This window comes from Aplidium turbinatum, chromosome 2 (assembly GCF_918807975.1).
Source record: "Aplidium turbinatum chromosome 2, kaAplTurb1.1, whole genome shotgun sequence".
Lineage (NCBI taxonomy): Eukaryota > Metazoa > Chordata > Ascidiacea > Aplousobranchia > Polyclinidae > Aplidium > Aplidium turbinatum.
In genome coordinates, this window is record NC_137473.1 from 5382354 (window position 1) to 5407861 (window position 25508).

Consider the following 25508-nt stretch of genomic DNA (forward strand, 5'->3'; position numbering starts at 1 on the left):
GTTACCGTACTTGAAAAGGGCTAACATAAGTATGGCCGAAAAGGTTTGTAATTTATAGTTTATTTTCATGTTACTATGTTAAATGCCGTCTGGTTGTTCGGTTTTATTTGTCTAGGATTAAAAAAATCACGTCTCTACCAAAATTGTAAAATAAGACCTGATGCACATGCCAATCAGCATTACAGCGGCTATGGGGTAAGCGCAGGCTATACGCATTAGCGTTGATAGAATAGAAGGTAGGCTAGTCTACTTATGGACCCGGACCAACTCAGTGGCCGAGTGGTTTCGCCTTTCGGCTCTGGTGCTGGTAGATTTTAGATCGATTCCAGGTAGGGTCAAACTGAAGACTTTAAAAATGATACTACCAATTGTTTTGTTTTTTTTGCATAACGCAGTGAGACTAGTCGGGTAATAATGCGATGACATTGTAAGTTATGGCCAACCTCACATATAAAATTTAAAAATGATCCTTGCTGCTAAAAAATCTTGGCTCTTGTGAAGCGGCAATAAATACTGTAAAACTATAACATTATTATTACAGTAGAATTCGCCTATAGTGACACCTGAAGGGACCGCGGAAAAGGTGTCACTATAAGCGAAGTGTCACTATAAACGAATGATGACGTCGTTGATAACTTCACTTGTGCAGTATCTGCGCATGCGCATCGCATGTTGGTTTAATTCAAACCCAGTCAGCAAATCAATCCTTTATGGTTCAACCTCTGCATACGTTAAATCAATGTAAAAAGATGGATTTGCTGGCTGGGAACTGGCAAATGCTGATAAGGACAAAATATGATTCCAACTTAAATTGGAAATACACCGTAAAGTGTCCTTATACGGAAATTTTTGAGCCCAAGGGACAGAAATGTGTTGTCACTGTAAGCAAAGTGTTCTTATACACGAAGTCACTGTAGGCGAAGTCATTTCTATGCAAAACATATGGTTTACAAACGGGACTTTGCAACAGGTGTCACTATAGGCGAAGTGTCACTATAGCCGAAGTCACTAGCCTAGGCGAATTCTACTGTATTAGGCTAATATTATGGACCCAGATCCGGCATGATTCTAAGGACTGGAAACTCTTCCATGGGGCCCGAGAGTTTGAAGAAATCACCACGCATTCTTTGTATATGGTGCATTTTTTTATAAGGTAAAGGTGAGTCAATAGCCTACTTCCAAGCATCGGAGATTGAGAAGGTATCCTTCTCATTGTACTAAGGCACTAACCACTGAGCCATCGGCAATACCGGTAACAATAACGAAAGTAGAGTGGCTAGTTTCTTTCTCTCAGCCGCCTTTCGTTCAGCAAATGCCCACCCAATTCTAGAACAGTCTCACCTGGTCTCTACTTCGAGTTGCTTCAAAGTCGGAAACGTTGACAAATAACCAAGCACTTTGCGTCAAACTGTGTCATCATAGTTAATAAATATACCATCATAGTTAATATAATAGCCTATAGTAGGTATATTTATTAACTATGGTGTCATGTAATTTTAAATTTCATCCATTGAAGGTTCATTGATTCGCCTTGCTGGAGACTCTTGAGCAGCCAGAGTGAGGATCGTGTTGGTTTTGAATCTTTTTCTTTATCCTCGGACTGACAAAGCCTTGATTGGTAGTTTCGGCTAACCTGGTAGTTTCGTATAACTTACTTGTAGAGGCTCTTGATGCAAGGCCGGTTACCGAGATTGGAAGAGTGAAGTTTTCCGATTGTTGAAGTGTTGTTGCCGGGGAATTATTCCATTCACTCGGTGAGGCTGAATGGAGAGCAGTCCTGAAATGCGTTGCTCAAGCGCACACCCTGAGAGTCGAACCAGTGCAGGGTGATCTTGAGCCGGGCGCGTAACCACTGAGCTAATGGGGCGGACTATCTAGCGGGCGGATCATCTTGTAGATGCTGGTTGGTGAGGCAAACTCGAGCCTTCTTATCATCAGGAGTGCTTTTACAATTATTGTGCAAAAACGGGACCAATAATCTGACCAAAGTTCTAAAGTTAAATCAAACACAAAATTTAGGAATGGCTTGAGATACCAGAGTTTGGCTTCCGATTCGGAGTTTTGATGGCTGAAATTAACTCTTTCAGTTGTTGTTCATGATGACGTTGTTGCTGCTGTTGCATTTGTTGTCGCACCTATTCCAGCTGCGACTGCATCAGTTCGACGACCTTTTCTATTTTGAGTAGACGTAAATTGTAAAGACTGAAAACTGATCACTGAGCGTAGCATTGTAAGCTTCTCGTTAAGACGTTCAGCGTCCCATTCTCGTCGCCAAATCATTCTGCTGTGCTGTGTTTTTAAACTCATTTAACAAGTCATAGCCTACTGGAGTTCTGTTTTATTATAAAATTGTACAACCAAGATATAGTGTAAAACCTCCAAAGTAGCCTAAGCCAAAACGAGAAGCGCTGATTAACAAAAACATACCGATGAATACAAAGCAAAAGAGAAGACCTGAGAGTAACGAAAACAAAGTAGGCTACATAGTTTCAATGCAATTATACCAAAATACATAACGTGTTGTACACAACATTCATTGCACAAAAGCGAACTTCACAATCACATTTCGTAAAGAAAAGTAAGTGTAGGATTGTTAGCCTTAAGGCTACAAATTACGCGAAGGCTGTAGCCTACCAGCCATAGGCGTAGCCAGGGGGGGCGAACGGGGCCATGGCCCCCGCCAAATTTTCAAAGTTTGGATTCCGAAGTTGAACCCTTTGTTGAAAATATAATATAATTTGTATAAATTTATATTGTTTTCCAAGACATCTGGCTATTAACACCCCCCAGGACTTGTTTTAGACACACAAAAAGACACCAATAAATTTTGCAAATCGTAAATCGCGCAAAGTTTACGCGATTTACGCTTCTTTTAACTAATCTGTGGAAGCAATTTCAGAAATCGCTTACTCTGTAGGGTTTTTGTGTAGCGGAGTTTTTTTGTGTTCTCTAATTTTAGCCGCAGTTTTTGCCCGTTTGTGTGTAGATAAGAGCTACCTTTAATAAGTTAATAGCTGTTTATCTGCTAATAAGTTTCATACAAATATTACCCTGAAAGTGTTTCCAGAAAGCGTTATAATCCATTATTTAAGTGTAATTTTGCAAAAAATTTCCAGGGGAGCATGCCCCCGGACCCCCCTAGAATAGGCGTGCCTTCGGCACGCTCTAACCCCCACCAGCTTTATTGCTTCCCTTGCTTAACCCACCAGGATGCGCCACTGCACATCAGGTGGTGATGTCTTAAATCAAACATTTTGTCGTTCTCTTTAATTCATCAAATATTTGGCCCCCCCCAAATTTTTTTTCTGGCTACGCCACTGCTACCAGCCCATATCAAACTAGACCTTTTGCTTCAAAAGTAGGTAAACCACCAAGTTAGCCTACTCAGTGTACTGATTTCACGTGTCGTTTATCCTATATCTGTGCATAAGATGTAGTTTAAGCAGACGTAGGCTAATTACAAGAGCGATGAACTAGCTGATCTGACGCGTTTAATGACCGGATGGATTTTTTTAGCTAAACGTTTTTTTATGATTGTCAATCCTGTTTCTTTGTAGGCTACTGAAAATTTAGTTGTCGATATCAAATCGCAATATAGGTGCGGGTGGTAGTCTAGCCATAAGGTTTATAGTAGACAAAGGTAGGCCAATAAGCCTATCACAATGCTAAACTTGCTCAGTTACTGAAAATACAAAACGAGGTAAGATAAACTGCTTAATTAAAATGGAACAAAACGTCTATTATTACTGGCAATAGATGGCAAAGGAGTATGCAAACTAAGACGTTAAACTTGTAGCCTAAAATACAATTTAAAGTTTGTAATGCATTGTTTAGCCTACCAGTAAGCTAATACAAAGTAAAGATAGCGATGCATTCTGTTTCAAGAGAGAAAAAACGCTCAAGACAAAATTAAAAACATTCTGAAAATAATTGTTTTTTTACAGAAATGCAAAGCAAAACGATTCATGGTTTGAACTCACATGATATGGAATGATAAGGAAAAGCGTAACACACGACATAAAATGAAAATCTGAAATGAAATAAAACACTACAGTGACATTTCAAGTTGGGTCGAATCGATCAAAAAAGAATCTTTTAGTTTGAAAGCTAACAGCAGGCTCTTTCAAAAGCAACATCAAACGGCGAAAGAATGCAATTTTACAACATAACATATTTAAGAAATTATTTAATTACGTTCTACCTTTAGGCTACTTTATGGTCGTGTGGCAGCCCTGGGTTCATAACTAAAAAATCATTTGAAAGAAGCGTCAGATATTGATCGAACTCTTCAAATGTTTCTTTATATCTCAATACTTTGGTAGTGTTAACAAACCCAAGCGAGTTTTCTCCCAAATTGAAATTGTCCTGTGGTGGCCATTCCTTTTTATATGTATTGTGATGCTGCGCACTACTAAAAATTTACCGGATAACCAAATAAGGCACTCACGATTTTTTTTGCTACAAAAATTAAAAGTGCTTGCTTACCGGTACCGCTGTGTAGCCTATGTTGTAAATTTGATACCACACCGGCTAAACTTGGAACACACGTTCAACAGTCTAACTGTGAGAGGAGGATAAATAGGCTAAAACACTGTTGTCATTTTGTACCGTTGTTTAAGCATAATTAGATTGCGTAAATCCGTAAACTTTTCATCGCAGAGTCATTGTGAAAAATACTTTGGAGCAAGCAAATACACTGTCACAATGAAAACAAAGACACATTCTCAACTGCAAAGAATTAAGAGTCAGGACTTAAGATAGCGCAGTATAATACGCTCTACGTCACTACTTGTCGACACGTAAAGTATATGACATCACGAGCGAGTGTCAACGTCACGATGACGTCACGTCGGCGTTGCGGGTTCTGTTTCGATCCAGTTTCTTCGAAATAATCTGAAAAAATATCGACATTTAGTTTTTTGGTCAAAAGGTGTCTCAAGTGTCCCTGTAGAGAAAAAAAATTAATAGTTTTTTTAATTTGTTTTCTTAGTTTCTTGGTTGTGTGAGGTTGGAAGACGCACTGTCTTTATCAACAAAATAAACAAAACTTGTCCAGTCCTTCAATTACGTGGCATAATATAAATATTTGAAATCTATTTCGTTGTAACAAGATGTGTTTCAATGCGGAAATATTGAGCTACTAAAAACGACGGGCAAATCTCAGCTGACAACCCCTTGGTTAATATTTTTAACGTCTGAAGACGTCAACTGATTATATTATTTTAAATGCATTGCAATATAACTATAATAATATAAATAGCTATAGTATTATAATGTAAACTAAATTATTATTATTATAATATCGATATGATTTTATGTATAATACTTTATTATATCATAATATTATAATAAAGTAATAAAATTATGGTTATAATTTTGCGATATTAACATATAACTACATTGTTATACAAACAAAAAGTCATACTTTGGAGCAATGTTGGAAGCTCTGTCCCTTGCTTCAGGGTTTTTCACTTCTACAAAGGCTCGCGCCCCAACTTTGTTCATCTGATAACTGGCAGCGAGAAGTTGCTTTGGAGGGAGACCGTGACAGGTGACAAGAGCGAGGGTTTGTTGAAGGCTGCATGCCGTGGTAGATCTGGTAAAAAACGACTGTTTGAAACTGTTGCTTCAGCATCGTTCACATATAAGCCCATAGTAGTCTATATGTTATGCTAAAATAGTATAAGCTACAATACTATATAATAGTATATAAATCAAATATAACTTAGTTATTACTATCTGAATCCTTAACAGCCTGTTTCACCTTTAACGGATCATCAGAAGTTCTTATTCAAATAGAATTCTATTTCTATTTGATTCTATTTTTAAATAGATTCTATTTGAATAAGAACTTCTGATGATCCGTAAAGGTGAAACAGGCTGTTAAGGATTCAGATAGTAATAACTATATTTGATTTAATTCGCTCTACTTTGCTTTTTTACTTAGCATTGAGCAGTTTTTGTAGTATTAATAGTTTTTATATTAGTATATATATATAACATGATAAATCAAATGTAGTTATTACTATCTGAAGCCTTTACAAATTGTTTCACCTAACGGATCATCAGAAGGTCTTATTCAAATATAGCACTTTTTGTAGTATTAATAACTACATTTGATTTAATTCGCTCTGCTTTGCCTTTTTGCTTAGCATTGAGCACTTTTTGTAGTATTAATAGTTTTCATTGTTTTTTTATATAACATGATAGGTATTCCAAGAATGAATTGTAGCAAAGCAAAAAAAGTGCTCAATGTGGCTAGCAGACCAAACACAATTATAAAAAAATTACAATCATATATTATTTATACAATACCAAACAATTTTAACAAACAGGTGCAAGGCAGGAAAAAAAAGTAAAATAGTGAAACCTCAAACGTCACTGAAGCAATTTTGTATTATTCAGAATATTGGTGCTGTCACAATGAACGCAAAAGTATTGATAGGTTTAAACTTATAGTTGCGCGAAAAAACAACAACTTATAGTTCTACGGAGAGAACACAAGCAAACATTCAAACAAGAATATGCCATCTATTTAGAATAAAATTTTATGCGTGTTGAAAACTTTGGAGTTTGCTTTATTTGTTCGTTTTACGTATTTTTCAAATTTTCTTTTTTACATGACGTGCTAGCTGAAAATGCTATTACTGTAGAGAAATCGATTCTTAATAAATTACACGAAGAGGTTAGATTGTTGTGCAAATGCCAGCGTTTGATGAATGCAAAATAGCAGTATGCCACGATTGGATGAACCATCGCCATGGATGAACACAAACACAGCGTAGTAAGGATACAATAACAGACACGAGCAAACGCATACGTTTTAGATTTAGACTACCTTCTTGATATATTTGTTATGCTGAAAGCATAATAATAAAATTGATGTAGTAACATTTACCTTTGAGTGCCGTTATGGCAAGCTATAATGCTGCAACCTCCGATTCTTTGACAGAATTCTATGGTTAATGGAAGAACTCCGCATCCAGAAGAAGCAAGGTTGGGTTTTCCATGTCGAGGCTTTACATTAGTTTCAAGCAGAGTCATCACTTCGTCCAATGCGTTTAAAGGTCGCGATAACTGCAACAGAAAAGGGTGGCAATGTTTCTTGTTAGTGATTGCGGTGATATGCACAATATTAAACACACATCAGATATTAGCAGATCCCTGGACCCTTGTAATGGGGAAGGAAGCAAAAGGTTCAAATGAAGAAGGTAACAACAGTGTTACCCATGCTAGCAAAATCGTCCTTATTGCAGTGAGTCAACGTCTGCAGACGTTGAATCAACGTAAAAATAATGTTTTTGCCGGTTGTTACAGCGCCTATGAAGCTTAAAATTCGGGGTATCACTTCAGTCATTTATTTTTCAGTATCAAGTCCAGCCGTTTTAAAAGTTAATTGGTTACACAAGCGTTTGTAACAAGAATCGATATACTAAAAAGCTAAACTACACTATCTAACTAAAAATCACAGTTTTGCTGATTTCCATGTAGGCTACAACACAAGTATACCAGACCGCAAAATCCTTCATTTTTGCATTGATTTAACGTCTGGAATCAATGTAAATATGACGGATTTTGCGATGTGAGTAGTGGAGCGCTTGAAAAGAAAAAAAAAAGCCGTTTAAATTTAACCACAAACTATAGGCTATCAGTAAACCCGCAGCAGTCTTTAAAAACTCCTTGTTAGAAACGTCCGATTCATGTAAAAATAAAAATAAAAAAAATTGAAAAGTGCAACTGAGCATAATGGGCGATATAGGCTAAACCTTAAAATAAGATCGACATGATGCTTTTAGCGCGTATAAAAAAGACTTACAAATTGCAACTGAGCATAATGAACGATATAAACCTTGAAATAAGATCGACATGATGATTTTAGTTCACATAATTGCATACACCAAACTTACTTTGTCAACCAAGACGGCCCTGGCTTCTGTGTCGCGGGGCAGCTTAGTGCGGTCGAGGTGAAACGCACGGAACTTCTTGTAGTAATCGTAAGCTTTCACGATAGCTTTCTCATTGATTGTGTTGCTGAACTCTTGCATTGATACGCCTTGCTCGTACAGTAGATCGACCAAGTCTTGCAAACCTGGGATCGGATAGAAGCGTTTTAGAAATGAAATTACTGTAAATCTTAGGAACAAAATGGTTCAAACGCCTGGTCAATCTAATTAAAAATAGAGAACCCAAAATGAAGATGTTAAATTCATGTTCAGCAAATGTTTTAAAAACTAGACTGTTATCATCTTCAGTGCTATGAAAAATATAAATTGACAATATAATTTAATAGTTTGCTATTCAATAGAACTAAAGTGGAGAACAGTCTAATCTTTGAATAGTTTACTAAACATTACAAACATTATTTTAGGCTCTTTCTTTTTTAATTAAATTAGATCATGTTTCAGGCTGCAGTCGATGAAAAAAGGTTTTGTAAATAAGATGAAACGTGCACCGTGCACAGCTAGCGTGTATGAGGAAGTGCCGAGAGTCTATTTGAATAAGATGCTAAAGAAGCCGCATTTACGTTGGTGAAAGCTTTATCGATAAATTATAAAAGTTTCCGAATCTGACTGATTTTATTTTCTGGTTAACTTAATTTGTCGGGAAGAGCAGAATCTTCACAAGCAAAATGTCATGACTGAGCTTTCATCTTGCTTTTAAGATGGATGAGTCTTAACAAACAACTGTCCAAAAGAACCACTGAGAAGATAATTTGGGCCCGGTATTAATGAAATCTTTGGACCCCAAATCAAGACGCTTTTAAAAACGCACAAGATCTGAAGAATACGTTATTACGTAATGACGTATTACGTAATAACGTAATACGTAATTTTTTTTAAAAGTTCCCGAGCCCCTTGGAAAGGTTAAGGGCACTAAAATTTATCTCGGGCTTGATAACTTGAAGAAAGAGGGTCCAAAAGTACATCCTGAACCCCGCTGTCAACACTACTGCTGTCCATTGAGCCGGGTTACTTCGGGTATGAATGTAATGGTATGCTACTGAGCCTTACCATCATAATTTGCAAACAAATAATATGACGGTAGAATGCTCGTCGAAAAAGACTAGTCCTTTAAAAAATGTCCTTGTCATTATTCAGAAAGACAAAAATGTATTGTTTTAGCTTTTACAAATATTCCACATTCAGGCGGTAAATTTTTCTCACCGTGGTTTATGAGAACAGGAACAAGTTTGACTCCTCCACCAGCTTGGAGCCTCGGAGGGAGCTTGATGAAGACATGCTTGTCAAGGTGAAAGAAGATTTTAAGAGCACATCTGTTCCCTTCCATGGAATAACCGATTCCATTTCCTAAAAAAATATATTTGACTTAAATTTGGGACTTTTAGTTGGAATTAAATTCAAATTGCGTTGAAGATTATTTCACAACTCAAAAGATATTAGTAAAATACAAACCGGATAAATATCAGCTCCACAACTAAAAAACCAGCAGCGTTACGAAATCTATGAATTAACCAAAGACTAGGCGCCTACACCAAAAAACTTGAAACTAAACTTTCGTGTTCATTTTTTGATGTAACTTGTAAAAAATAAGCACTTTTAAAAAACTTGTGATGAACGAAGATTGTTTTCGCATGAGATGCAGAGTAGGCTACCCAATGGTTTAATTGTAGAAGAACAAGCACTGTTGTTTCAGAAATGCTCTCAAGAAACTATTTCAATTATCTCAAAAACGACAATATTGTAAGAAACTTTATGTAAGTGAGGAAGTTTGGTTTCTGTTGTATTATGTTAACTGTGGGCGGTTTCAATTGGCAATACAACAGTTTTGAACTTTGATTGGCCAATTCATGATCGTAGGCTAGTGCACGATCATGGGTCATAACTTTGGATAAAAGCAACAATTTACAAATTATTGCTTGAGCTATGGCAACAAAAATGTTAAAACCCAAAAAATAAATAAAACACCAATCGTTTATCCACCATCCACTGCAGTTACTCACCATCTATATGCACCGGCTTGGTACCATCAAAAGCGTTGCGAGAATTTCCAGGGCATTCTTCAAACCAAAGAAAAAACAAGCAAACGTAAAGAAATCGTACTGGAATTCCAGCCCGTAAAGTTAGTGGTTAGTTGTGCAGTTATTTAAAAAAATAATGTCACAACAAAAGCACTTCATAACATGCACGCTGTCTTGTTACCACTTAATGTGCAGTAGTATGTATTTCGAATAACTTATTTAATGTAAGTTGACATATTTAGTTTTGTCAGGTTCTGTTATAGATATCGCTTAGACTAAAATACATAGCCTACTTGGTCCAAATTTAAGGTGAAGCATAGGTTTACAAACCTAGAATTCAAACCGTTTCACTGCGATATCTAAATTTTCTTAAATTTATAATTTGTGTTGCACAATTGGCCAATTTAACAGCTAGGTGTCATAACAGGTTAGTTAGACTATATAAGGAAGGTCCAAAGTTGATTTTTTTTTACTCCAAAGGAAGTGGTTTAATTTTTTTTTCTCAACATACCAAAAAAAAACTACACCAGAAACACTAGCAGCAATATATCGTTTTTAGACTGTATGTTCCAACAGCTTCGCTGCTTTAACGGTAAGTATCAATCTCCCCTAGAAAGAAAGTGCTGACAAAGTGTTGTACACATTACTTCAACATAAAATCACCAAAACAAACCAACACAACACGCAAATGCACAAGTTACTATCAGCAATTACCGTTTGGCTCTACGTCGCCGGTGATAGCGCGGAAATGGAAAGAGACCCTTTCCAAGTCGTACACTCCAACGCAGGTATCTTCCAGCATGGAGCATTCGGCTTCCTGTACACAAACACTGTTTGTCAAACAGCCGTAAACGAGTTAGTTGTTTCAATGAAAAATCAATAACTGCTTGAAAATATCATTGATAATTTTGCTTTGAAAAAAAGTGGACAAATTCTTGAAATGAGTGCCTTGTCTCTTTGATCGTAGGCTAAATAAAATAATTAAACAGTTGGTATGTTTTTATATTGTATTATATCAGAGCAGTGTTATTTAAATTCAATTTTTGCAATTTATTTTCATTTAGGCGTATGTTCAGTTTGATGTATTATGTTAAATGCCGTGTGGATGCTTGGCTTTATCTGTCTATTTCATTTATTGTTGCATATAATTTGAAGATAATCTTATCCTGGAAAATTGTAGATAATTTTTTGTTACAGCACCAGTAGCTTTGCCATTGCATATCATAATGTACCTTTGGGAAAGTGGGGTGACACTTTTATTACCTATGATGTTTTATTAGTCACGTGTGAAGAAACCAGATTTAATTGCAGAGATCAAAAACGACCAATCAGCCTCATATTAACATTTTTTTTGTTGAAAGTTAAGCTACCACCGATAGTAATAGTGTAGCCTGATCGCCCAACGTATAGGCCTACAGACCATATTAACACACTTTGTTACTGATATGCAATATTAAAAGTACGGTACCTCGTTAGGGTTGAGCATGGTCTGAAATATAATACAGGCTCCGATGGACATGCATTGTTCAAGCCACTTGCGACTGGCATCCTCTGCACGTACGCCATATGCCTTGAAATAGAGGTTGGAAATTTAAAATTTTGTTGTCATTATGAAGCTGTGACAAACAAACAATAGTTTATCATAAAAATAAGTGTTCAGCAATATAGATGAAATATTACAATGTTATATATTTTATACTGTATCAATGTAGAACTACAGTACCTAAGACCTTACATCATTTGAGGTAAACAATGGTTGGTTGGTTTTGAATCTTTATTATCGGACTGACAAAGCCTTGATTGGTTATTCCTGGCAGTTTCGCATACTTGCAGAGGCTCTTGACGCAGGGCCGGTTACCGAGATTGACAGAGTCAAGTTTTCTTATTGTTGAAGTGCTGTTGCCGGGAAATTATACCATCCACTAGTTGCCGCTGAATGGAGAGCAGTCCTGAAAGGTTATAAGCGAATTCTTCGTAAACAATTCTTCGTAAAGCAATTCTTCGTAAGCAATTCTTCGTAAAACAATTGTTCGTAAACAGTTGTTGGTGAAATGAAATCCGTAAAAGAATTTTTCGTAAAGCATTTCTTCGTATACATCAAATCTCCATTGCATGCACGAATAAATGCTTTGGGAAGAATTGTTTTAAAAAGAATTAAGTTTACGAAGAATTGTTTTACGAAAAATTGCTTACGAAGAATTGCTTTACGAAGAACTGTTTACGAAGAAAACGTCGGACACCGTCCTGAAATACGTTGGTCAAGCGCATACTCTGAGAGCCGAACCAGTGCCGCTTTGATCTTTGAGTCGGGCTTGTAACCACTCAGCTAACCGGGCGGACAAATACAACAATATTACAATTCCCTTTTGATCAATAAACTAATCAGTTACAGTGATAAAATAGCTCGAATATAGCGGACCGAGCTTATTGTCGCTTTCTTGGAGCAAGTAAAAACAAAAACGCGTCGATCAAGTTCGCGGCATGCGAACCGTGTCATAATGTCGTGTGCACTGCAGTGTCGGACGCATCTGATGCGTCATACTTCTCACCTTCATGTTGTTGAAAGTACCACCAATGGCGCAACGTAGCTGGGTGGAAAACGACGAAATAGCAGTGATGAGAGATTGACTGAACACCTTGTCTCGTCGCGAAACAAGCTTGGGATCTGGAACAATTTAGTTTACTTTCAGCTTATATTGGCTAACGCGCCAATAAAACAGTTTACTTTTAGCCTTGTAGTTTACTTTTTGCCTTTAATTGGCTTCCTTGTGTATGAAATACTTGTTTAAATATTCTTGGCATTGTACATCGATGCAAGAGAAAACAGACCAAACAAAGTTCAGAGCAGGTAATGAAGAGTCATATGTCAAGGTAGCTTTGCCCAGTGCTGATACAACATGTATCCCATTAGTTCTCTTCTACATAAGACACAAGTCCTACAACCAAGGTGCACATGGTCAGACGTGTATCTTTCCTAGTCGCATAGCCAGGCTTCTTCTTCTTCTTCTTCTCTCGTTTGACTTGTAGCAGCTTAGATTGGCAATGCCTCCTCGTGCAGCCAAGATACGGTAGTTGGGTCCAGTTGTCGAATACCAGTGATTCCACTTGGGGGTCGTAAGATGGAACATTCGTGGAGTATGTGTTGCATTGTTTGTTCTACCGCTCCGCAGACACATATCGGCGAATTATGCAACCCCCACCTAAACAGATTAGCTCCAATACAGCCAACGTACAGCACAGCCAACTCCAGAACGTACAGCCAACTCCAGTACAGCCTATCAGTAGCCAGGCTACTGATAGGGACAAATCCCATTGAGAAAGATTCTAGCTCAATGAAGCAAAATGAAATGGCAGTGGCGATCCTAGTTCGCAGTGAATTGCTCCGAAACAAGTTCGATTGTTAATAAAAACCTGTGACACAAAACAAGGAGTTTTCGTCTCCAGGACTTTGTTGGCTTCAGTTCAGTTTGTTGTGAACAAACTTTGAATGTGCGTGGATGAATACGGATGGAAACACTGCTCACCTTCGTAGAGCAAGACAGACAACACGAGTTGAGTTCTGACTTCATGGACGTGGTAATCTATTGAATCCATCAACGTGTTGATGACGTCACCGAACTGTTCTGTGTCCTCACAAACGGACAGTGACATCTTAATTGCGTCATCGCTCGTGCTTTACCAAAAAAGAAAAAAAAAGTGCAAATGTTATTACGCCAACCATAGAAAACTATATAGTAAACTAACACTTGTTGAATTAGTTGCTTATAAAAATATTGCTTGCTTATAATTCATAACTGTCTGTGATTTACTCAATTCAAGAGTTATGGAACCACGATTTGTGAAAGAAACCACCTTATAGCAGATAGCTTAGGCTAGTGTCAAGCGCCCAATTATCTCAAGCACTTTTCTTCGACTATTTGAGCCAATATCTTATTTAACAACTGGGAAAGACAAAGTCATGGAGCTGAGTGTAAGTTTAATTAATCAAAAAGTAAAAAGCCAAAAATCTTAATAATAATTTCGTGTTCAGAAAACCAAGGGGAACGAAAACGTTTCGAAACTTAGACTGTTTCATTTTCAGTGTTATTGAATCAAGTGGAAGTTTAGTAGAGAATATAAGAGAAGTTTGATAGAAAAGTCTAAAGCGAAATCGGGAGAATATTTAATATGTTCAGCGAGGAATGGTAACACGTAACTCGATTGCGGTATCGAACCCAGGCCTACTGATTACAAAAACTTTTTCTATTAAGTCAGTGAACTCACTCTACCAGAGCATGTTTTAAAACATGAAGTAAAATTCAATAGTTAACATACCTTGCTATTAAGCCTTCAATAATCCTGTTGTAATCACGATCCGGTGTCGTATCTTGGGTGTTCGTAAAAACAGTTTTTATGGGGTCGGACTTCATTAACTCGTTTAAGCTGTGGATCTGGAAAATATTGAACAACCAAAAGTTAATAAAGCCGATTTTGGACATTTTAGAATTATTGTATTGTAATATTTAATTGAATTCTTTGTAACATCATCTTCAAAAAGGCTACCGTTGTCAGACCAGAGAATAAAAATTTAAACCAAACAAGTACCTTGCTGAGAAAATGCTCCATCATTCCCTGGAGCTTGTCCAGAGCGTCTGGAGACAATTCCAGGTCAACAAAGCTGATGCTTTCCACGCCATCAGAGGAACAAGTACTTTCAGTTGTGCTTATCAGAGATATCCGATCCCGCCCTTTGTAATATAAAGTTTGTTGAAATACTTTGTTGATTTGCAAGGAGAATTTCGAAATAACTACAGCGTTTGCAGTACGCTAGTCAGTCGCCAATATAACATACTTTAGCCAAGCTTTATTTGAATCGAATTCACAATATCTTACAATAAATAGATTTTTGAGGGTTTTTGTGTGTTGAAAGGACCTGAACCCTTGTACCCAGTGCCGGATTTAAACCAGTTATAGGCCTAACAATATAAGTTCCCCATTTCAATACGTGTTTTTTCGGTTGAGGTTAAGCTTCGCGCTTTTAAACATGTCTGATTTAAGAAAGATGGAATTTATTATAAAAAACAACATTCTTTCTTTCTTTTATCAATTTGCCAACCACTGCAAAATCAGTTCAATTATGTATACCTTTCTAGCCATGCACCAGAGCGAGAAGGCAACTACCATCTTGTACATATGTTTGAATACTTTGTGGTTTCCATGAAGCAATTCGTTTGCTTCATGGGAACTACAACCAAAAATTACTTGCTGTTGTGGCTAATTCAAGAGCTAGCGCCAACTTTCATTTTTGTTTTCAAATCCAACCAACTAACCTGAGAATCGAACTCTGGACGTTGGTCTTCCTGTCCGAGATGGTCTTCCCGTCCTCATTTTGACAGGAGAGGCTGGTGGGTGACTTCTACAAATAGTTGAAATAATTAGGTACAGATATCAGATAAAACTGTCAATGTTTACAATAAATGCAATACGCAACGCGGTGTGATACAAGCACAAAAGTTATGAGCTCTTTCGAGTCTACAAATAAACGAACAACTGTGATGTAAAATTATTTTTTGTATAGGCTATATTGTGAAGGGTTCGTTATAGCATTATTCGCCAACAATTGCGCTTCCACTCACGGCAAGGACGGCATGGATGTGGAAGACTTTATGGATTTTCGGTCGTCGCCGTTTGTGCTGATACCTTCGTTGGGATTTGACATGGAAGGAACGGAAATACGTTGGGAGTTATCAGGGAGGCCTATCAATGGGGATAAAAAAAAGAAGTAATAGATATGGGGTAGACCCACTAACACTCATAAGCCAACATTAGCAAGCATCACAAAACATCACTATACTTTTGTCCCTGAAAAATACAGTAGCTACTAATCTACTACAAAACATCTTTAAAAAGTGTTTGGTGGCTATTTCACAATAACACTTTTGCTATTGCGGTTACATCTTAAATAGATATGTTCGTGTAAGCTGCCGTGAAAAACAACGTTCTTCTTCTTTGTATGAACTTTTGTCTTCGCCACTCCAGGGGTCGAGGGGCTTGGTCTTTTACCACCCTTGAGCAGTGGCGGTGACTCGATCTAGATGTAGCCTATAGGTGTCGAGCAGCCACTGATTTGATTCGTCATCCAATTTACGCAGACCACGCACATTCAGTTCGCGCACACTACAAACCAATCATTAACAAAACTTGATGATTGGTTGTTTGTAGTCACCTGACTTGCTTTCTTGTTTTGATCCGGATAAAACTTGATTTGCGAAGTTGAAAACCAGCTTTTCGTTAACCACCATGGAACCACGGTTGCTATGGATACCTGAACATGAAGGAGAATAAGCTTAATAAATGAAGACCTTAATGAACGATGGCCTGCCTAATGACCACACTGACCAGTTTAACATAACCATGCAACATGATCATAAGAGCGCAATATCAGACGTCCAGGTAAGCTTTTGAGGCAGCTAGGTTCGATAAACACATAAAAGAAGCAATGACTATTAATACTATTTCAGTTACAATAAAAGCCTAAATGAAAATAAACAGCTCAATGATTTTCGGCTTTCATGGAGCGGTTTTGAGGGTTGATTAAATTGCTTATTGTAAAGTCACGTCATGAGAATTCTCTGTGTAGAATTGCAAGTGATGGTGATAGCTCAATGGCAGCCGAAAACACTCGTCATTTGTTTTTTCCTTTGCTTGGTTGGTTTTGAATATTTATCCTCGGACTGACAAAGCCTTGATAGGTTATTCCTGGTAGTTTCGCATACTTGTAGAGGCTTTTGACGCAGGGCTGGTTACCGAGATTGACAAAGTGAAGTTTTCCGATTGTTGAAGTGTTGTTGCCTGGAAATGATTTCATCCATTTGGTGCAGCTGAATGGAGAGCAGTCCTTAGAATGGGTTGCTCAAGCGCACACCCGAGAGTCGAACCAGCGGCGATTGATCTTGAAGCTTCTTCGTTCACGAAGTCACGCGCCAAACAACTGAGCTATCCAGGCGAACAATCTGTTATATTTAAATCTTGCGACGTTGCTTGGTATGTTGGTGTTAAAACAAAGCAAGTTTTCTTTAAAATCTTTACTGTTGATTAATGTCCAGCTGGGTGGCCCAGCTCTTACACCCAGACATAGAATGAGGCTGTTTATCATGTTTCTAAGCTAAAACACATCAGGACCTACCACACGCACCTGAATCACATTCGGAATCGTTGCCCGTGATTGAATTTTCATCGCCAGACCTGCGCGATCTTCGACGGCTAGGGGTGGACTGTTTGGGAGACTTTATCATTGTAGACTCGTCACCTCCGTGCCCGCTGTCGTTGCTGTTGAGCGCCCCTGCTGATGGGGAATCTGTAAACATACAAATGAGATAATTATGAATCCAGGTAGTTCTTTCAATCTAGTTTTAAAATTGTGTGTCCGTTTAAACAGGCCATTAGCTCACTTCTATTGTAAGTCTATGACCTATCGTTATAGACAGTAAGACAGCCATGGTTAGCCAACGATTGGCAATAGTTTGAGATTGATATTAATCTACAATCGTACTAAGAAATGGATTATGCGACTATCTTGCAATGATAATAATACTGTATATTATATATGTTATTATATATTAAACAATGAAAACTATTAATACTACAAAAAGTGTTCAATGCCAAGCAAAAAGCCAAGCAGATCGAATTAAATCAAATATAGGCTATTACTCTCTAAACCCATGACAGCCTGTTTCACCTAAAAGGAGGATCATCAGAAGGTCCTTATTCGAATAGAATCATACCTTCTGATGATCCTCCTTTTAGGTAAAACAGGCTGTCAAGGGTTAGAGAGTAATAACTATACTTGATTTATTATATATTATATATATATATCATAATAGGCTACTATACATTATAATTATACTATAGATTATAAATCGTGAACAAATCATTCACTTTCATGCTCACGAACCTTGACCCGAACACTTTTCCATTGTTCCACACACTTGGATCATGTCTGACCCAGCCAACAAAGAGTCATGTGATATGCTGCTTTCTGGTGTGTTGGCTAGTGGTGTCTTGGATTTCTGTGATAAAACAATCTAGATGATTTACTTAGGTACATGAAAAGGAAACACAAAAGAAACATTAAACCAGATCGGGATTTAAGGGGCTCCCAGAAATTGTAGCTTACGCGCTAAGGGCTCCAAATGAACTTTTTCTGAAAGAAAAAGTTTTGGATCAGGAAAAACAAGGTTAATTAATGATAAAATGTGCAAAATGGTTAATTACTAAACTGTCCAACATCACGAAGGGAACATGTGGTTCACATAAATAACAGCAACATGAATAATAATGTTTGAACGACCAATTTTGATGACTTTCTCAGCAAAGCAACTGAACGTGTGTCTGCAAGAAAATTTGATGTATGATGTATGTGGTCACAGCGGAAAACCATAATATCTTCGTGGGAAAGTTGTAACATAAAATTCCGGATCCTTTCGTCTGTATGCGATGACACCGAAAAAATACTCTTCTGAAAACGTCTTTTCACGAATTGTATTTCAAGAAAAAATAGCCACAGGCTGTCGAAAAGGGAACGTAACGCGGTACGCCACTAAAACTTGTCACCACAATACAAATTACTACAGTAAAAGACGGAAATTTTGTCTAGTTGGTAAGCACAAGCATGGCCACCTGGAGATGCGGCCTGATTTGTCACATTTTGCAGATTTTGATTACAGCTACTGCTAGTGTTTGACTGACATTTTCTGAGATGCTTTTACTTTTTGCGGTTTCCAAATGACATAAAACTTTTTTGTTGCCTTGGGGAAGCAGTAGCAAATGAGAAAAAGCAAGTTGAAAAACGCAAAATCAGACTGTTATTGAAAATTAACAGTCTGACTAAAATCTTCGAAATCAAATTTTCTTTGTTTTTCAACATGTGAGGATGTTAAAACCTATTGTGTCATCTGGGGAAAAGAATAAAGAAAGCGTAGCCTAAAAATCTAATTTTTAGAAAAATTTATTTAAACATTCGCCCAAAGTTAAAAAAACCTGAAAATTTTTGCATAATGTAACAAATCAGGCCGTATCTTTAGGTTGCCATGGCACAAGCAAAACAGTTTTAATATTTGACCAACCTTTCAAACGACAATATTTTAAAATGACGAAACTGACTTGGGATATTTCAAACGCACGTAACCAGCTTCTGTGACGTAACAGTGATAAACATTGTGAAGCAATTCCCACAGGTGTTGAAACGGTTTGTGCAATGTTTTACAGGTGTTACAAAAGATTGTGCAATCTCTGCTCATTTTTTAGTAATATTCCATTACGTAAGAGACCTTAACGGTTTTATGTGACGTTTCATTTGGGGAACGATTGTCCGTAACAGTATGTTTTATTATACTGTGTACATTCGATGCTTTAGAGTTTAGAGTATGTTTCTTTTAGACTAACATAGCCTACAATGCATGTCGTTCGTAAACTCTTCCAAGTTTACTCAACGAACTGATAAAATCTTCTTAGTTTATCATCATGCCAAAAAGTTATTAATAATCACCAAGCTCCTCTTTGGTGACAGGATCAACGTAAAGCTTCCTGGAGGAGTAGCAGGTGTTCTGGGAATCTCATCACTTTCATCATCAAGCAGATAGGTGGCACGCATGGCGGCTTGGTAAGAGTTGCGGCTTCCGTCCGTGTTTGTCTCAGAATTTAAAATCCTGAATTTAAAATGAAGTTTTCAATGACAATTTTGTAAGCTACGCATCTTAACATAGCAGATGTTTTACCAACCTCAAGTCAATTTGTAGCAAATTCTATTCTGCTTCCCTCCTCAAGAGTTCAAGCAATATGCGGCAAATGTGAAAAGAGGCGGCGGACTTTTTAAAAATTATATCAACTTTTCTCAGAAAAATTTCAAGCCCAAAGAATTATTTTTTCCTCGGATTGTTAAACAATAGACCACTACAGTGTCTCGAACGAAACTAAACCATCTCATGTCAATGTTTGTTTGTTTGTCGTTTCAAGGCTTACGTCCGGTGATTGAAGATTTAGATTAAGTGGACGGGAAGGCAAGGAAGCCAATCTTTGTAACCACCTTCAGACATGCCTTTATGTCTTGCCAAAAACACAGTCGCATGCACTTGAGCGGTGTCGAACCGCCGCCCTTTCGATTGCAACCGGCGACTTTTCGATCTGGGACATTGGGGTTGATTGTGACTAAAACGTTAAATTGGTGGTAAAACATGAACGTTTTTTTCTCAACTTACTTTATCAACTGGCATTGGCCTTGTCTTAACTCCAACAATGCGTGATCCAGAGCTACCATAAGTTGACGTATGGAGTCCATAGGTTCGGTACTTCCTTCTGCGCCACGTAGCACAGCCAGTAGACCGTGACCTTCTTTACCACGTGCTCTAAAGGAAGGTGCAGCCAAGCATGTCGTGCTGTGAGTTGTGTGAACCAGGTTTTCTGCCAAAAAAAGTATAGTTCTTTCATTGCATGACTGAAAGTAAACCCTTTGATATTGTAAAAAAGGTGATAGCCTATGTCACTCACATTCACATCGCTTGATGTCGGAATTTCCGTTTTACGACAACAATACAGGAACACTTCCAAAAGAGTGATAGGTTTTACATAAAAACGAACTACACACTGCTTACACACGCTTACACGCTTACACACTGCTACACACTGCACAACTGTTGAGCTATGTTTTCTTGGCACTTCCAGGAGAAATAGTTGACACAAACTAACGATTTAAAGCTTTCTAGAAAAAGGAACTTCAAACAGTTTATTATATCACAGTAGGCTTTTATCTAGGCAATTATCTAACTATGCATTTTCTTACCAATATCAATTTCTTTGTTCTCTCGTTTAGGGTCCGGGAGCCCCATCCCTCGCAAGTTATATGTTTCTGCAGCGTGGGTGACCTGAACAACAACCGCAACAATGAAAGCTTGATTAACAATATTCAATTGTTTTTGTCTTTAAAAAGTATTTTTAAACGCTTGACCTTAGTAACTTCGCATAGGCTTACCGTGGTTGTAAAAAAATTAAATCATAAATGAATAAGAACTATGAAAAAATCAATTAAAGCCCTTTCATTCCTAACACCAACAATTTAATCAACTATGATATATTTTTCGGCAACCGATTGTACAGTTGCAAGAATTCATAGAGATAGACACGTGTTTTGCCGATGAGGCTGGAATCACCTGTAGGTATTGCACCAATTTTAATCAGTATCGCACCACCGTTATGGTTAGGGAATCGCAATTTCTCGCTGTTCTGGTGAACACTAGGCTTTGTGCTGACTGTCAGATAGAACGCTCTTTTCTACATAATTTAATCAAAGCTTGTTAAAAACGACAAGTTCAACAAAGAGAGAGCGTACCTTCATAAGATTGACATGGCAGTTTGTAGGGCAGAAGTCTTTGGCAGTTAAGTTGTGTGGGCGGTCCTTTGCCTCTTTGTACGAAGGCCACATGTAGGACGCTAGGTGGCGTTTGTACTAAAACAATCACAAAAAAATCAATAAATATTTTAGAAGCCTAGTTGGCATTGCTGTTATGTTTGGAATTTGATTCTGCGGTGCTTCAGGACTTGTACACATATCTGTTCATTGACCTCTTATATCTACATTCTACAACAATTGTACTTAACTCTTGTTAGAAGAGAAACACCTAGCGCAATTAAAAGCCTTCGTTCTTCTATTCACTTTCAAAGAAAAAAAAAAACACCAAAAAACAAAACAATTCAAGTAGATCTATTATTTTAAATATATTCGTGACATTGATGAGAATAGGCAATTCTAAATCATTTTGTCAAAATGTCGGACTAACTTAGGAGAGTTAATAATAATAATAATGGTGTTGCAAGCACAGTGGTGCTTTTTCACCTTCATGATAAATTACGTAGCAATATTAAATAAAGAAAATGGCATTGGCATTGGAGTTAATTTAGAAGAATAATTTTAAGACAGTTAATTATAACTTAGGAGAGTGTTTAAATTATTTTATCTTTTACGGTCTCCTCTCATCTGCAGTGTTGTAGTTTCATGATATCAAAAAAAAAAAACGTTTACATTACATATTTGTACGTTAAAAACTTACTCTTTTGTAACTGTCCAGTCGCTCGTTGATGACCTCATATCTGAGGCTTCTCCTCCTCTCAAAGACTTCACTTTTAATATCCGCAATGTAAGGAGCAACATCTTCCAAGGCTTGGACGTCAGAAAGGACCATTTCGTCTTCGGCGATTAAAACATCCAAAAGCTAAGACAATAAAACAAGTCTTGATTAACTTTTTTTTAGTTCAACCTAATTTTTAAGCCGGGGACTTGATCCACGTGCAATGTGTATAATACATTAACCATTAAGTACATGAGAGTCGATGAAAGAATTCACAGCTCTTTCGAAGATAACAACTATTGTGGATCTCATTTCTTTTATACGTGGGTCCAGCATATGCATGATACATCCCAGACAGAAATATCCGCCATGTTTACTTTGATTCAACATCTGCAGACGTTGAATCAATGTAATGTTGTAAATATGACGGATTTTGTTGTCTGGTTGTTCATGACAAGTTGATGGAAATGCTTAATCGACTTTGAAGCATGTTATTGTGTAGGTACAAGCAATCAGTCCCAAAATAAGTTTATGGTAAATGAAAACATTGATGTTCGCCCTTCGTCTCCGAAGTTGGCCGATGAGACTGAGATCAAGCTTTTTTAGTGTGGGCTTTTGTCAGTGTAGGCTACATGAGTGAGGAGATGGCTGATGAGGCCTATCTGTGCGGTGAAGCTTCTACTGGAGGGATGGTTGGCTAGGGCTAGGGTTGTTTGAGGCTCGGGCCTTGCGATGTTCTCGTTTTTTGACAGCAGATAGCATATACGATGTTTCTCACTACACACTAAATCACATGTAATCCATCATATTTACTAACTTTACCTGAGCGGCTAAATCAAATATGGACGGTGTTTCGGAAAGCTTCTCTACAACATGCGTCTTCACTCCGTTTACATTCGTGTAATTGTACATGCAAGTGCGTTCCAAATGGCGATTACCAACCAAAAGCTAGATGTATGAAAGTATCATTTAAAATCAGTTAAAAACAAAATAACTAAGCTATAACTAAAACTAGTGTTAACTTTGTGAGTGTTAGCCTGGTCAAATGTTTTAAGGTTCAGACTTGAGAAAAAGAGCTATTGATTTGTTTTCTTATAATTAAAACTATATTAGTATAAATACAGTACATAACATATAGAATATAAAAAAACTCTGTAACTAATATATGCTGAGGTGATTTTTTTTCGATTTGGAAACAGTTATAAAAAGGAATTTAGTTATTTGCATGCTCAGATGGACATACGATTTCTGATCTCATTTACATTGTAAATTTCACACTATTTGGATTGATTTATTACATACGAGGGTTAAATAACAGAACGAGCTAAGTCACCCAAAAGTAGTTTTGAGAAAATGGCATTTTAAAATTTTTAATGGACTGTAAATTCTAACGATCAGTAAATTCTAACGATCAGTTTCTGAGAAACCTGTTCAGGCTAGAACTTAGCTCTTTCTGTCAGTAAAAATACGGGGCTTGAGAAACACTTTCAAGTATCTAACCACAAAAAATGCAAAAATGGACTTAGCTCGTTCTGTTGTTTAACCCTCGAATGCAATACAAAATTGCACAACTTGATTATGCGAATGAAAAAATCTTGAAAACCGTATTACGCGATCAACCGAATTCCATTAAAACGATTTTTCAGTGAAAGATTAACCCGGGAAACAAAAATTCTATAAAAACACTCTCCAAAGAGAATGAGAATACTACTCACATCAAGCTTGGGTGCTTCGTTTTTTGCGGATCCAAAGTTAGGGTCAGAATCTCTGCGAAAGGAAGAGTATTAATGACATGGTACGAAAAGTGAAGATTTTTTCATTGATTCAGATTCTGTCTTCTGTTAACATTAGCTAGCTTAATAACTTTTTTCATAACCAGTCAACGGAAACAGTCAACGTCGTCTGGTAATTGTGAAAAAGTGAAATGTTATCTGGCATCATCATATAACAGCAATTTCGCAACAAGTCACAAACAAAACAAAATTCCCCGGCAACAACACTTCAACTCAAAGATCACGGCTCAAGATCACGCGACGCAAGTTCGACTCTCGGGGTGTGCGAATGGAATAATTCTCCGGCAACAACACCTCAGCAATCGGAAATCTCACTCTGTCAATCTCGGTTACCGGTCCTGCGTCAAAAACCTCTAGAAGTTGTCGAAACTATCAGGAATAACCTATCTAGGCTTTGTCAGTTCGAGGATAAATATTCGAAACCAAGCCATTAAAATTCAATGCCATGTAGCCTACAGAACCCGTGCAATCGTGCATCCTCAAATTGGGTCAATAAGTCCAAAAGATCCAGGAAAGATCTTAGAAACGATTTCAAAGGTAGAATTATTAAATCCTTGTCAAGGATGAGTGACATCAGTGACTACGTTTTTCATTTGCAAGGATTGGTGTAATAAGTAATGTGATGATATAAAATATATATATATCTTACAGTAGCGTAGCCAGGAATTTTGAAAAGGGGAGGTTTTGACAACCCAGCGGCGGGAGGTCTGGGGGGCCTCCCCCAGAAAATTTTGAAAAATTACTTTGAATTTGGTGCATTTTGAGAGCATTTTCAACAAAAATGTGGGTATGAATATTCCTGTAAAATGGTGCTGTCCGATGGCATAGCAAAAGGATAAGATCATGTTTTTTTCGGCATTTTTCGGAAATAAAGCTAAGTCTCTGTCTTTTCTTGTTGCTAATTCCTGGCTGAGATGTTTGGTATTGGCAAAACTCGCTCTTTTAATGCAGTTTTGTTTAAAAATTAGGCAATTTGTTTTAGACTGAAAGCATCATTGTCAATATCGTGACGTCACACGCGTGCCAAAGGGGGGGTTGTAACCCCCAACCCCCCCCCCCCCCCCCCTTGGCTACACCACTGATATCTTATATCATCAAATATAGTAATTAATATCTGAAACCTTAACAGCCTGCTTCACCTAAATAAGGATCATCAGAAGGACCTTTCTTATTATTATTGTTATGGTTACTCTATTTGAATAAGGTCCTTCTGATGATCCTTATTTAGGTGAAACAGGCTGTTAAGGTTTCAGATATTAATGACTATATTTGATTTAATTCGCCCTGCTTTGCTTTTTTGCTTGGCATTGAGCACTTTTTGTAGTATTAATAGTTTTCATTGTTTTTTTTTTTTATCTTATATGATGATATTTAATATGGTAGCCTAAAACTAAATAATATTTTTGACTTTTGGTGGCGAAAGCTTTTGCGTTATAATGTCAATTCAGATCTAGCATTGCCAAACGCCTCTTGCTTCTGTGTTAGACATAGCTATGTGTTTCGTTTGGTTTGGTTTTGAATCTTTATCCTCGGACTGACAAAGCCTTGATAGGTTATTCCTGGTAGTTTCGCATACTTGTAGAGGCTCTGGACTCAGGGCCGGTTATCGAGATTGATAAAATGAAGTTTTTGCGATTG

The 25508-nt window shown here is 37.4% G+C and overlaps 1 protein-coding gene across 1 annotated transcript in view; it reads right to left on the minus strand.

Annotated features, from left to right (window-relative positions):
• Positions 1-4776: 4776 nt before the first annotated feature.
• The window catches only part of LOC145786523 (phosphatidylinositol 3,4,5-trisphosphate-dependent Rac exchanger 2 protein-like), a 47451-nt gene continuing 26719 nt past the window's right edge, over positions 4777-25508 (minus strand). Inside the window, exons 20-43 of the mRNA XM_082598192.1 lie at positions 23793-23844; positions 22900-23025; positions 22060-22221; positions 21342-21458; positions 20796-20877; positions 20215-20416; positions 19506-19665; positions 17913-18027; positions 17154-17315; positions 16185-16283; positions 15595-15715; positions 15289-15374; positions 14564-14706; positions 14294-14409; positions 13504-13652; positions 12529-12644; positions 11448-11549; positions 10694-10796; positions 9962-10018; positions 9165-9308; positions 7908-8089; positions 6899-7077; positions 5426-5596; positions 4777-4893 (exon numbers count right to left, since the gene is read on the minus strand). Of these exons, the coding sequence (XP_082454318.1) occupies positions 4845-4893; positions 5426-5596; positions 6899-7077; positions 7908-8089; positions 9165-9308; positions 9962-10018; positions 10694-10796; positions 11448-11549; positions 12529-12644; positions 13504-13652; positions 14294-14409; positions 14564-14706; positions 15289-15374; positions 15595-15715; positions 16185-16283; positions 17154-17315; positions 17913-18027; positions 19506-19665; positions 20215-20416; positions 20796-20877; positions 21342-21458; positions 22060-22221; positions 22900-23025; positions 23793-23844 (2995 nt within the window). The 3' untranslated portion in view covers positions 4777-4844. The remainder of the gene's footprint in view (positions 4894-5425; positions 5597-6898; positions 7078-7907; positions 8090-9164; positions 9309-9961; positions 10019-10693; positions 10797-11447; positions 11550-12528; positions 12645-13503; positions 13653-14293; positions 14410-14563; positions 14707-15288; positions 15375-15594; positions 15716-16184; positions 16284-17153; positions 17316-17912; positions 18028-19505; positions 19666-20214; positions 20417-20795; positions 20878-21341; positions 21459-22059; positions 22222-22899; positions 23026-23792; positions 23845-25508) is intronic.